Below are 15,262 nucleotides of genomic sequence, written 5' to 3'. Positions count from 1 at the left end.
TCGTTTTTTTGGCCAAAACTCATGCAAGGAGTTGTTTTTTGGGATTGACATACAAAAGCAAGTTTGTACAACTTTTTGGGGCGGACATTTCTTTACTTACACATTATCCGCCACAGGTGAACCGTTTGGCGGTTATTTGCTGCCAAAATCGCGATTTTCGGCGATTTTGCCGTTCGCGAGGTTTTAACGACCATTTTTGAGGGGAAGGAGTCATCTAATTAATATAACTCTGAAATACTTTTCATTTGCAAATTAAATTGGCTACATTTCGTGTGAAGTAAATTTTTTTGTGCATCCAACGGTTTTTGTTCCAGTTGAAATTTAAAAATTATTACTTTTTAATTATAATCATTTTTTTCTTGTAATTTTAAAACTAATTAAACACTAATTGTTAGTACATCATAATTAATTCCACATTTCAATCACTGATATTTACTACTTGGTAATTTTTTATTTATCTTTTAATTATCTGATTAATCTCTAATGATTATTACTTTGTAAATCTGAATACTTATTATTCATCTCTAGCAATTATTTATAAACTAAAAAGTAATAAAAATTACTATAAGATATGTATTAGGTTAGGTAGTTCAATTGATAATCAAATAAAGTAATTTAGAAATGGTAATAGTTACTACATTATAAAAAAAATTATAACAATATGAATAAGTATTGATCAATTAGTAATAGGATATTTTATATGATTATTAATTATAAAATCATAAATTATAAGTAATAAAAAGATAATGATAATTAATATGAGTTATTATACATAGATTTAAAATAGGTTATGTAATATAATTTATTGATTGATTTGTAATAGGTTATATTTGATAATTAATACTTATAATACTATAACTGAATAATAATAATAAGATAATCATAATTATTATGCATAAATATGGTAAGATAATATAATTCACAATTATAGTGTTATAATCAAAAAAAAGATAATTTGGAGCCTGCAGCTTAAAAAATTATTTCACCCAAACTTGTTTCTTGTGGGGGGTAAATACATTTCATGAGGTTGGTGTAATTAGTAGTTGTTTTCCTATTTTTAAAATTTCAACTGGAACAAAAACGGTTGGACGCACAAAAAAATTTACTTCACACGAAATGTAGCCAATTTAATTCGCAAATGAAAAGTATTTCAGAGCTATCTTGATTGGATGACTCCTTCCCCTCAAAAATGGTCGTTAAAACCTCGCGAACGGCAAAATCGCCGAAAATCGCGATTTCGGCGACGAATAACGGCCAAACGGTCCGCCAGAGGTGAATGATACATAAGTAAAGAAATGTCCGCCTCAAAAAGTTGAACATTAATGAAGAAGTGTCCTAAGTCGCTAAATCGACTCCATCATCCCCTAAAGGGGCAAAACACATAGATTTTTTGAAAAATCGTCAAAAATCGTGCTTTTGGCGGCGCGTATCGGCCAAACGGTTCACCCGTGGCAGATAATGCATAAGTAAAGAAAAGTCCGCCCCAAAAAGTTGTACAAACTTGCTTTTGTGTGTCAATCCCAAAAAACAACTCCCTGCATGAGTTTTGGCCAAAAAAACGAAAATCGCTACTTTTTACGGTTGATAACTATCAAATCCGGCTTTTAGTCGGCCACCTGTTAAAAGCTTTCTGGCCAGCTGTACGGCCTTAATGATATATCCCTGGAACCGCCAGGGTATGTCGAATTTTGGTTCAGAAAAACATTTAGACCCTCTCATTGCAATTTTGTTGGATATGGCGTGTCTTAAAGACCATAGTCAACCTAAATTCTAACGTATGTATAAATCCGTCAAATTTTTAGGATTTACCAACATTTTTCAAATTGACACAAGTTTGTCAATTTTCAACCTTTTTTCACATTTTAAGTTGCTAAAATTATCTTCATTACCTAAGGTTTTTGTTTTTTGAAAAATTATTAATGAAAAATGTAATCTAAAGCATATTTTTTTAAATTTTAGATGAAATTTTGATTTTTAAAATTTTTTGGGGGGGCCGGAAATGGCCGGAAACCGGTCAAAAGACCGGATTTTAACCATTTTTTCAACTCTAGGGGTCATATCCAGTGTAGAGGAATTCAGATCAGACCTTAAAGCAAAAATCATCATTGGGGCATACCCAGGAGGGGGCTTGATTTACAGATACCCCCTAAAAACCGGAAAAAAACGTTTTTTTATAAAAATCCCGGCCGGTTTTGGCCGGATCCGGCCAAAATTTTGCATGGAGTCATCCTTTGGTATTCCCCACAGTTGATACTTGATCTGGCAAGATCCCAGAAAAGTGTGGTATATCTACAGAACCCCCCAAAACCCCAATTTTTATTTTTTTTTTTTTTTTTTTTTTCTATGGGTGATTTCTCTTGAGAGGGTAGTGGTACCCTCCCAAAAAATAGTTATAAGCCTTCTTGGGACCTATGAGAAGCTACCCTTTAAGGAGAACCCGATCAGTTCAGTGGTTAGTAAGACTGACAAACACACAGACAAACAGACATCCTTTTACTTTATTATAAGGATAGGATATGGGAAGTTAAATATCTCAAGGTCAAGGTTGACACAACAATACAATGATTACAGATTTATATTACTAATATAACAACACAATAGTTTTACTGCATTTGTAACAGTTATTTCCATTCTGGCTTCGAAACCAACCAATATCCGGTGGATTTCAACCGATTCTCAGACTTACAGAAAAATCATGTATAGCATTGAATTACAGACAATTTTCCACGAATATTTTTAAAAAATCATAAAATTAATACTTGTTTTAGGCCCCTAAGGACTGACAAAACTGGTTTGTTATCTTATAATTTTTTTATTTTAATATCCACAGAAAGCTGTCTATAAAATTATACAAAAATAACTATTATTTCATTGTATCATAGACAGTTTTGAACAAATATAGAAAAATGATAGGATTAAATCTAGTTTAATTTGCCTCAAGGGACAAACAAAACAAGGATTAATGTTATGATCTTAAATTGAGGTTTTTTCTTAAACAAAATTTATCCCTAAAATAAAGTAACAGGATGTCCGTTTTCTTATTTGTCTGTGTGTCTGTGTGATTATAAACGCTGAACTGATTGGGTTCTCCTTAACAGGGTAGCTTCTCATAGGTGCCGGGAAGGTTTACAACTATTTTGGGGGAGGGTACCACCACCCTCCCAAGAGAAATCGCCCCTAGAAAAAATTCCCCCCCCCAAGAAAAAAGAATAATAAAATAGTGTAGCCGCTTGTATATATATATAATATATATATTATGAGCTATATATGTACATAAAATATATCATTTTCACTGCATTGATATAATAATATACCAGCCTCTAACATAAAGTAGTAAGCTTGGGTTATTGTCTAGATCAAAATATCTATAAAAAAACTCTAGTTTGAATGAGTTGTATTTTTAAGTAAAGTTTTATACATATCATGGGTTGGTTTTAGGCTATTTTCTGATCTCCCACACTAGATCTAGAGTCGAAACAACTATATATACTTACAAAGCTAAGTGTTTTCATGGTCACGGCCGCAAAAGAACTGAACTTGAATATCAATACTTTCACTTTTTCTATTCTTACTTTTGTAATTCACAAAGTTTAACAAAAATGTAATTCACTAAAATTTCATCCTACTTTGTTGTTCCGTGTTAAAGAATTTGGGCGGGGCTTATATTGTGTGTGTGTTTGTGTGGAAGCAGCTTATAGTGCTTAATAAAAAAAATGACGTCATACAATACAAATGGCAAGTATACATTAATATTGACCAATGGAAAATGTATGCTGGCTTAAAATTGGTCATTTGTATTGTATGACATCATTTTTTATATAAGCTGCTTTGTGTGTGTCTAGTTTGGAGTATTTATTTAGGTGTGTGTGTTTGTGTGTGTATGTGTGTATTTATTTTTTAAAGGAAGGGAGCAGATGTTGGACTATAAATTACAGTGTAGTACCCAAAGATATATAACTATTATTCATGATCATATCTTATTTATTGTCTTTAAAACTTTTGACACTTTTTTTGATTTTTGATTAGTTAGTTCCCCTACTATCAGTGTCCAAACTAACCAATAACAATCAGATGGGGTAATTTTGTTTTGGTGATTGGAGATGTATATCAATTTATCATTCATTATCTTTTCCCTTAAGATCCCAGATTATTTACATAATTTAGTCTTTTTATTATTATTGTTTAAAAGAAACCACTATCTAACATGAACTTGCGGCCCAGATTAGAAGCAAAGCTATTCTATAATTCACTTTATATGTCCTTCAGTCCGTCAGTCAGTACCTAACACTATGGGGGAAACATGATTTTCTCTGCTCCTATGCAAGATAGACAACTGAAAGTTCAGATTTACAAATTTTCACGAAGTTTAATTAAGGTTTGTACATAAATTTTAATTGCTAAATCTACTTCTACAATCTATATATTTCTATCAAGTTTTATTAAGATTTGCTTATTGGTTGGGTGTTAGATCGATTCCTAGTTATTCAAGTTTTCATGATTTATTCATCTCCTATTAAATATAGACGGCTAGAGTTTTTAGGGAGGAAATAAGTTTAAATTATACATATTTTCAATCATTTTCATATTTATAATTATTGAGTAGCTTCCTACCAAATTAAATTAAGCTAATTAGTTAAGAAAAGCTATAAATATTGCTCCGTTCTACAATAAATTCACAATAAATTAAAATAATAAAAACCTTAAACTGATCAAATGTAAATAATGAATTAGATAGGGGGCAGGGGGGGCAGGAGGCGGTGTGAGACAAATATTCCTTATTTCTGATTTTTATCAACAGTTAATAATACATGCCACGTTTTCATATACATAAAAAGTAACAATATAAAAGTAGTCAGGAAAAACTTTAAGCGAATGGTCCTGGGAAGGTTTTTATTTTGGTTAATTTGAGGATATTATCCACTATCCTCCCAAGATAAATTGCCACTAGAAAAAATTATTATTATACTTTTTCAGTTTATCGGTTAGCAAGATCCCTCTGTGCACACATACAGTCGGACATTCTGTTACTTATAAATAAGTATGAAACTCATTATGCAATTGTAATTTACTTTTCCTAAATATTTTGCTTTAAATTGAAATCCTTTGCTACTTTATATTGTAGACTATAGCGATTGCACCCGTAGCATCATGAAGCTCCGTTTTTAAATTGGTAGGAAGGGGGCAGAAAATAGCATAAACAATGGCCTAAAACCACCATAGGACCTTGTGAAGCTTTTATTTTGAGTTTACAGAGCATAAAAAGAAGGGTAGAGAATTTGAATTTATAACACCCGCCAAAAGTATAAGAGATTCAGAACATAATTGTGCGTTTTAAATTTAAAAATGGGTAAACAAATAGCTTTTTTGACAAGAGGTTACTTTATCCTGACTTAAATATCCACCAATTAAAAACCCTATTTTATCAGACAAAAAAAATATTCAATTTACTAATATCTTATAATAACGAGTATCTCTCCACCAATTTTTTCAATTTATTATAAAAATAAAGAGATGGGATTGGTTGTGATTTCATTGGGATTCTAATCAAATTTTAAGCGCGAAAAGGGATATTAAGATAAAAACAGTTAAATGTAAAGGTAAAGATCTCCCTCCCCAATCTCCTCCTCCCTCACCTATTAAGAATCCAGAAAAGGTGTACAAGTAATTGAAACTAGTTGCACAGTATTAGAAGTTACTATGCCTTTTAAACACTGGTTTTTCCCCCCTAAGATATTGTAAAAAAGGGGTATGAGGTAAAAAGTCCCGTTGGCCAGCAATCTTTCTTTATTGCTGGTAACTTGCAAAATTTGCTGGTTGCCAGCTAACAGGAACCTAGAATTTATTGGAATATGAGTGCTGCTGGATCCAGGAATCTTGTAATAGCAACCAGGAAGCATTCGTTACCAGCAATATTTTACCATGAACTGCAGTAGATCCCGATTTTGTCCAATAGAGGTTTTAGTCTATATAACAGAGGGGTATGGGGAATCAAACATCTCCCCCTTGTCTCTACAAGAAAAACATCCCACAAAACTTAACCACCATGGGAAATAAAAAAATCGTCTTGCAAAAGTATTTGTTTTTTTACATATATGTGTGCCACTATTGAAAGAATCATAATAAGAAAATTAAATATAAAAATAACAATAAATATTTTGAATATTCATATATTAAAAACCAATATTTTTTAATAATCATTTATTTACACAAAAAATAGTTACTTTAAAATAAAATTGAAGCAGGTAGGTAAAAGGATCAAGTCATCCAATACAAGTAATTCTGAACTGAAAATAAAAAAAATAATTACTAGATAAGATAAGATAAGATAAGATTTATTTTCCTCAAAGGTACAACATATTTTATTAGATATATATCATACATTAGGTTACTATGCTTTGATTGGTTTGATTGTTCTGGTTTGTTATGTTTGATGCAGGTTTGAGAACAATTTACATAATAACTATTATTAAGTACCTAGCATGGAATTGACCGAACTTCGTCTCCACCTAGTTACCAGGCCAGTTCGAATAGAATAAAGATGACATTTTACAAGAAAAATTCCATGCAACATTGTACCAGATAGTTGGCATAACCCTTTAAGGGTTGTGGAGCCACTGGTGTACTTTGACGCTTGCCAAGCCGATACAATGTTATATGTGCAAATAAATAATCTTAACAATAATGATAATAAAATACAATATCTTGCTGTGTATTTCAGACATCCTCCTACTATCAGTTGCCACTTCTCCAAGCATAAATTCGGAACAATTAAGGAACCAAAACCTTCAAAAGAAGTCGCTATTCCCGTTGTGATCCTTTTTCAGCTCTACATAGACAGTTTCCTTTGTAACAAATTATTCTCATTACAGAGTGGAGTTTTGTCCGTGTATAAGGACATCTCCACACCAATAATTACAGGATAACGATAAATATCGCGACAATGCTGGTCCAATCCAAAAATAAAATAAGATAAGATAAGATACTCCAATGATGTGTCCATAGATAATAAACCGTACCTATATAACGTATTTAGGTACCTAAGTGAACAAGGTGTAATGATTGGTTTCGATTCCTACGGAATCTGATTTTTATTTCTTGAGAATGGATATAATAATCCACTAATGTACAAAATAAAATAAAATATAGTTCATATGCGATTCCTACGGAATCTGATTTTGGTATTTTGAGGTAGTGGGAGAGTATCCCTAAATGTGTAATGTTCGATTCCTCCGGAATCTGATTTTTATGTTTTGAGAACTTGTCACAGCATAGCTGTGTATGGGGCATCAATAGTGGGAAAGAAAAAAAAAGGGAGGGGGGGGGGGTGGGTGGGAGAGGGGAGGTGCTCAAAAAGTGTTTATATTAATCTCACCATTTTTAAAGAGAAGGGTGAAAGTGGGTCATGGTAAGATTAAAAAAAAACTGTGGCGTGCTGTCGCGCGCTAAATTTGGTCATAGCTTAGCTTTTAGTGGAGTTTTTAATCTTACTGTTGTTTAGACACAAAAATGTTCGGAGAGGAAGAATACCAACAAATGTGGCAGCCGCTACGCAATCGATTGACAATAACATATCAACGACTTCTCAATATAGTTAATGGTGACAATGTCAGCGATGAAGTGCGTCGTGAGGTAGCCCGTCTACTATACCAGCAGGGTTATCTTGAAACCGAGTTGGCACTCACTCTGTATAACCCCAACAAGGACATGGAGTATCATGAAAATAAATTGGGTGAAATAGCACAGCAGATAACTGCTCAAGAGGGGGCTTGTCTCCAACTTTAGCTCCAGAAAGTGGCCATTACCGGTCAAGACTAGTTATGGTCAAATTCTCTACGACTTCATATACAAGATATCCGCAAAAATATCCGTAAAACATCCACAAAAAAATCGACAAATAATCAACAAGTCAAATATGGCTATTAGAAAAATTGTTTTGTGAGAAATAGTACTGTAAAAAAGAGTTAATTTGTGTGCTAATTTAATTTTAAAATGTACCATAAATTCATCAATTTTGTTTAATTAATAAATCCTAGATATCTTGCTATGAACTTTCATTAATATTGTTTTAAAAGATGTATATAAAGCAATAGGATGTCTGTTAATATGTTGCTATGTAATAATATTGCATTAGCATCAAAAAAAAAAATAAAGATAAAAAGTATAAATTTATGAAGTAGATACTAGTTAAGTATGGGGGGAAAAATCAGGGAATTGAAAAGGTATGGGGGAGGGGGGGGGGGGGGGAAACGAAGGGGAGAAAATGGGGCGTGGTGAGTGGTTTGTTCACGGCCGTGGCTACCTACCAGACAGACGGAGCGGCGCTTATTGTTTGGTATAGGCAGAAGGGGGAAAAGAAAAAAGGGGGTGGGGGGAAGAATGGTTTCCTGGTATAGCACAGAAGAGTGAAAAAAGGGCGGGAGGGAAACAATTGGTTGTGAAGCATAGGGGAAAATACGCGGGAAACGGAAGTGGGGAAAGTGTATTACTAATTAATTAATTTATATTAAAGATTACATAATGTATGGTGTTAAAACACAAAAGGGGTATAAATATGGGGTGGGTTAGGTCAAGATTTAATTGTTTCCAAGATGTCAAATCAAGAAGAAGAAGTAGGACAAGGCCAAGGTGCTATACCAGGCGGAGCGCCGGAAAATCCGGAGGAGGCTGGAGGTGAGGAAAATGTTCCCCTCCATGCTCAGGTGCAGGAGCTCGTCGCCATGCTCGACACGAGCGACGACGTTGATGATCCTGTACCCGTCGTCCAGCAGCTGTTGAACCTCGCGGCAGTGCCTGATCTACTCCCATTTCCGGGGGTAGACAGGCGCTGTCTAGACCTCTGGTTTATGGTCAAGCGCAGGTTGAATGGCGTCGTGTACGAGGGCGACATGCTGATGTGGAGGAGGTTCCGCAACGATGCCATCGATGAGGAGGTCCTCCGCATGATGTATGGGAACTATGGGTTAGTCGTGCGATTAATAGCAGCACTGCCCACGTTAGCCCGGTCCTTCCAAGCCAACATGGACGCCATCGCCGCGATGGACCGCCTGGTCACCGTCCAGCAGGACAGCCTAGAGGAGCTGCTCCATCAGGAACCCGACGGCGTCGACGACTCCAGCGACTACGACTCCTAGGTGGCTATGCCCTCTGTACAAGAGCTTAACCAGTCTGCGATAGTCATTATAATAAATTTCGATATCAAAATTTAAATAAATAAATAAATAAATTTTCGGCCAAAATTCAACAAAAACTTTGTTATTTTTATTGGATAGATAGAGGTTGCGTGATTCGTTAGCTGCTGGATTAAGAAAATAATATAAAAGAAGTGATGTAAAAGAAATAAACTAAGGGTAAAAATGTAAAAACGATAAAATGGATAAAAAACAAACTATGCCAAGCTACTCTATACTTGGGTATGTGTGTCGGTTCCTACGGAACCTATTCGTTGTGATTTGAGGTTAAGGAAATGCTGTTTTATTGAATTTTAACAAAGAAGTTTAATGCTTACAGAAAGTCGTGGGCTAAAAAAATAAGGAGTACGGATAGAAACTTGGTTTAAGCAAACAAAACAAAAAAAAAGTCAAAGAGAACAGAGATTTTTATCATTAGCAAAACAAATGTTGAGTAAAAGGAAAGAAAAGTATTTGTATTTTAATTAAAACTCAATTTTGTTTATGTAATAAGTAAAACATTTTTTCTTAAAAATATTTTTATTATCAATTAATTTAATTTCAAGTGGAAGGTTGTTAAAGATAGTTGGAAAAGAGTTAAGAGGGGCGTGCAGGAGGAAGTTTCTATTGGTGCCCGGTTCGTAAGCAAAGTTGTTCCTGTTCCTTGTGCCATACGTATGTCTGTCTTGAACAAAGTTCCAAGTGTTTTCAAAGATTTTAGGAAAAATGCCTAATTTATAGGCGTGCATGAATTTACAAACATTGAATTCAATTAATAGGTTGAATGGAAGTATGCCATTAGATTTAAAAAATTCAGCTGTGTGAGCTCTGCTAGGTAAGTTTTCAATTATTCTAATGGCTTGCTTTTGCAGTTTAATAATAGGTGCTAACAGATACATAGGGCAGGCAGTGAACAGGAGACAACAATATTCGATATTCGACTTAATGTAAGAAGTATAGAGTAGCTTTAGGTGTTTTTTGTCCAACAAATGACGCATTACTTTCATACTATAAATTATTTTAGAGACTTTGCTATAGACTTTTTCAAGATGATAAGAAAACTTCATTTTCTCGTCTATTTGAATTCCTAAGTGTTTGATACTACCCTCGTTGGTACCGCTAACAAGATCCAACTTAGTAATTTTTGACTCATCATTTTCATTGTGGTTGTTCATATTTACATAAACTTCAAAGTTGGTCTTAGCTACGAGCTCAGCGGGGGTGAGTATCTCTCAGGGGGTGGAGAAGACCATACATTTGGTCTTGCGGGGGTGTATGAGAAGTTTATTGGCATTGTACCATTGGGTCAGTCTGGGGACAAGCTCCTTTGCAAGGTTTATTAATTGGATAATATTCTGCTTTTCAATGAAGCCCACTGCATCATCAGCAAAGAGATTGATTAGGGTCTCTTCACTGCATGAAACAAGGTCATTGATGAAGATTAAAAAAAGAATTGGTCCCAGGACTGACCCCTGGAGTACGCCAATGATAATGAATTCAATGGTAGAGGAGAAAAGGCCCTTAAAAAATACACGCTGCTTTCTATTTGCATAGTAACTACGGAACCAATCGAGTGCAACCCCCCTTATCCCTGAATTCTCCAGTTTGCTAAAAAGGATGTCCCTATTTATCATGTCGAAACACTTTCTTATGTCCAAAAATATGGCCATACAGGAAGCGTTTCGACTGAGTGCTTGGGTGATCATTGTACTTAAGTTCAATACGTTATGAAAGGTTGAGATCCCTTTCATGAAGCCAAACTGGCGATTGCTAAAAAAAGACCGATCCTCTAAAAACTTGACCAGCGTATCACAGACATATTTTTCGATGGGTTTAGAAAAGTTATCAATGAGACTAATGCCTCGATGATTATCTGCCTCGCTGAGTGAACCTGATTTGTGAAGGACGACTATTTTGGAAGTTTTCATTTTTTCAGGAAAAGTGCCATTTTGAAGTGATAAATTATAAACATGTGTTAGGGGAGTGGCAATGGTATCAGCACAGCGAGACAGAACATACATCGAGACATCATTGATGTCTGTGGAACGCTTAGGTTTAATGCTTCGGATAATATTAATAACCTTGAAGGGGTACAATGGTTCAAAAAAGAGGGAGTCCTGACATGGGGGTGGTAAGTATTCAAAAAAATTTTTGGGTGTGGAGGGAATTTCAGGCCTTAAGGAAGACCCAATTTGACTAAAATAACGATTGAATTCGTTAGCTATTTCTTGGTCATTTTCAATTTTGTTTGGGCCTACTTGAAGGTATGTGCACTCAGGGGAAGATTTATTAAAACCAATGACCTCTTTAAGAGTTTTCCAAAGTTTTTTCCCATCCCCATTTGCATCTCTTATTTGTTTTCTGTAATAATCAATCTTTGCTCTTCTCACTTGCCTATTATAATTATTCCTATAGACATTGTAAATACTTTCATTTTCAATTGTTTTGTCTTTTAAAAAGTTACTGTACAAAATGTCTCTATGCAATCTACAACGCAATAAGTAATCTGACATGAAAGGTTGTTGGGGCTGGGTGCGTTTGTTTTTTCGTTTTTTTCTAACTGGACACTTTTCATTATAAAGTTTCAAAAAGGTTGAAATAAAGTTATCATAAGCAATGTTTGTGTTGTCCTGACTTAAAACATGATTCCAGTTAGTGTGGTAGAGTGCATAGTTTAAAGCATCAAAGTTTTCATCATTCGATTCTCTTTTTTCAAAAAAATCTGGAAGTTTGGGTTTATTTACTTTGTCTATTCGGAATGAATTAATAATTGGCAAGTGATCGGAGATTTTTGAGGTTAAAACAAAAGATGACATTAGGTTTTGAATAAAATTCCCTACCCCGAATAAATCAAGAAGGGTTGCTGTGGTTCTAGTAACTCTAGTGGCTCTGGTAACAGTATTTATGATACCGTTAAAAGAAAAGGATTCAATAATTCTCATGGAATTGCTATTTATGTTACTTATTTTGAAAAGGTCAAAGTTGAAATCTCCTACAATGAAGTATGGTATGTTTAGTGCTGCTATTCTATCAATCAAATCCAAAAAAAGCTCAAAAAATTCTTCGATTTCAGTATTACTTTGATTAGGTGGGCGGTAGCAGTTTAATAAACAAAACTTTAGACCATTGTAGGAAATTTTTAAGCAAATAGATTCAAGAATATTTTCTTTAAATGAGAACTTATCAAATAATTTATCTACTTTATAGTATCTGCTTACTAAAATACCCACCCCTCCCCCCCTATTATTTGCTCTAAGTTTAACATGCCAATCGTAATTATTAATCCCATAGCAATCCATATTTACATCCTTATTTAGCCATAATTCTTGGAAGCACAGAACATTTAAGTGGATATCGTGTTGCTTGAAGAAGTCTACAGTTGAGACAATAGCCCGGTTCACAAAAGCTTTTTAGAGGTCGACCTTTTTTTTCAGTAGGTCAACCGATTTTAGTACAACTGAAATATAACCCAACCTAAACTTATTCTTATTTTTTTGCTTCTATTACACAGTTTTTGTACATGAAAATGATAAGAGATTGTAATAATTACCCCATTATTCTTATTTACAAGTTTAATTATATTGTTCGACGAAAAAAAAGTTACTCTATACTTGGTCTCATTTTGCTTACATAATTAAAATCATTGGTTTATCTTTCTATCCCTGCTAATGGTCAGTGAAAAACATATGGTAATTCAAATTTATTTTAAAAATATTCAAAAGCTGTCTTTTAAAAACTGTTTTAATATATTTTTTTTTATCTTAACATAAAGTAAAAACAATTTTTATAATATACTTTATTTTCATTACGTGTCCTAAAAAAGTCAGCTATTCATCGCTTTTATATAGAAAAAAAAATAAGAATCGTAAATAGAATTATCAGCTGATATCAATTAATTACGTAAATTTCTTTATTTTGATCATAAGACTTATGTTAAAATTTAAGTGATAGAGGAAGAAAGCACTAAGATTATTATTATTATATAGGTCTTTTCCGTATACTTAATGCCAATGGAGAATGAGTATAATTCTTATTCTCAGTTTATATATATTTTACTTTATTTAAAAATGTTACATTTCAGAGTTTTCAAAGATGAAATTCGTTGAGCAGCTACCTTTAATCTTTCTTTAATTCATAATAGGTAAACAAAATGTTCAAAACTTTTCTATTAGGGTCGGTCCATCCTTGTCAGTAACTAAATAACTGAGTGAAATTGCCGCTGTAGACCTCTATGGCTTAGACAGAAAATTTAATTTTTTTCCCGTATTGATTTGAAACCGATCAATATTCGGTCGATTCGAACCGGTACTAGGCCATACTGAAAAATTATGCATAGCATCGTATTCTATCGAGTTTTCTACAAGTATTAAAACTTACAATTATTGGATAAAATCAGTTTTTTAGTCCCCTGGCGCCGCGGAAAGCTGTTTATAATACGATGTGATAATTAACTATTTCTAGTCATATATCCTTGTAATAAAGTAACAGGATGGTGTCTGTCTGTGTGCTCTTTTTTTTATAACTTTGAAAATTTTTCACCCCACCCTCCCCCCTCCCGGTTCCTTATTTTTTTTAAAAATACGATAAGGTTAGGCAGACAGGTGAGACAAGCGCTGCGGCTACGCAGGTCAGTGGGCAGCGGCCATGGTCATTATTTTGTTTGGGGGAAGGTGGGATATAAAAATTTCTAAGAAGACTCTACCGGATCTCGCTAAATGCAAACGATATAGTTATCCTTCACAGGTCCTGGAAAGGTTTATAACTATTTAGGGAGAGGGTAAAACCAGACCACCCAAAAAAAAATTTAATGGGGGGAGGGCGAGAAAACCCTGTGCACACCACTACAGTAATAAAAATAAATATGAAACTAAAAATTTCAATAAAATATATCTGTCTCAAATGATTAAGATTTATAAACACATCTTTAAAATGAGTCTTTTACAAACAAAATAGGGGAAGGGGGTTAAGATACATTTGCATAAACCGTGTGTATTTGCTTTATCTTTGGACTGAGAGGTTAGGTTATTAGGGATAATATCATTCTTATATAATAAATTTTCCAAAGTTTTATGATATTTTAGATAGGCCTCCAGGTTTATGAGCTGTAGGCCTCCAGGTTCAGGAGCTACAGGCCTTCAGGTCGTCTCTGAACAAGAAAAAATAAAACTTTTTTCACCTGGAGGGCTGCAGCTCCTGAACTTGGAGGCCTATCCAAAAAATCGTAAAACTTTATATCAACTTAAATAACAAAAGATGATTATTTTGTTTTATAAATTTTAACTCTTCAAAAAAAACAATTATTTTACTTCTTCATAGACGACCTGGAGGACTATAGCTTCTGAACCTAGAGGCCTACAGCTCCTAAATGTCGAGGCCTATCAAAAAAATCTTAAAACTTTGGAAAATTTATTATATAAGAATGATTTTATCCCTAATAAACTATCCTCTCAGTCTAAAGATAAAGCCTATACACACAGTTTACGCAATTGTGTCAACCCCCCCCCCCCCCTCTTGATCCATTAAAAACCTTCAATAAATTTAAAATTCATATTTTTATTTCCTTAAATAATGATTTTAAAATTTTTTTTTAGATGACCTGAACCTGATACAGAAAAATGGATAAGACACATGCTGAGTAATAGTATACAAAGAAAGAAACAGTATAGCTTTCAATGGCTTTTGGCAAAAAACACATTTTTTATGTATGTAGGTTTATTAATATTTTGTGTCTGATTGTATAAACTTTTTTTCATCACATGTTTATTATTTTGCTTATAAGCATCAGAATAACCTTTAGTCGTTCTGTGTGTTTTGCACTTCTTTAGACAAAAGTAAAGTTTATTTTTTAAAAGGGGATGTTTTTAATGAAACAAATCTCATTTATTTTTATTTCTTAACAAATGATAGCCCAAACACAAGAAATTTCCTATCTCAAATCTAAATTAATTTAATCATGTAAAATAGTTTGTTATATGCTTTCATCCTAAATATAAATGTCAATTGAAGTCAATCTTGCCAACCTTAAAAGTAGAAATGTGTACTACCTAAGCTTTTTTTTATTTTAAAAATTAATAAAAAACAAACGTACAATTTCT

At 33.6% G+C, this 15,262-nt stretch overlaps 2 protein-coding genes across 2 annotated transcripts in view; both read right to left on the bottom strand.

Moving 5' to 3' along the window:
• The window catches only part of LOC145332443 (uncharacterized), a 36,579-nt gene extending 33,052 nt beyond the window's left edge, over window positions 1–3,527 (bottom strand). Inside the window, exon 1 of the mRNA XM_080177435.1 lies at window positions 3,495–3,527. Coding sequence (XP_080033561.1) covers window positions 3,495–3,512 — 18 coding nt within the window. The 5' untranslated portion in view covers window positions 3,513–3,527. The remainder of the gene's footprint in view (window positions 1–3,494) is intronic.
• A 2,537-nt stretch (window positions 3,528–6,064) lies between these two features.
• Window positions 6,065–15,262, bottom strand: part of LOC145332672 (uncharacterized) — a 51,939-nt gene continuing 42,741 nt past the window's right edge. The window contains exon 14 of the mRNA XM_080177679.1: window positions 6,065–6,284. The gene's annotated coding sequence lies outside the window, so the exon portion shown is untranslated. The remainder of the gene's footprint in view (window positions 6,285–15,262) is intronic.

The sequence above is a fragment of the Acartia tonsa genome, chromosome 11 (assembly GCF_053477335.1).
Source record: "Acartia tonsa isolate MP-2025a chromosome 11, ASM5347733v1, whole genome shotgun sequence".
Classification (NCBI taxonomy): domain Eukaryota; kingdom Metazoa; phylum Arthropoda; class Copepoda; order Calanoida; family Acartiidae; genus Acartia; species Acartia tonsa.
Note: the sequence above shows the minus strand (reverse complement) of the source record. Positions and strands in the feature narration are given on the sequence as shown.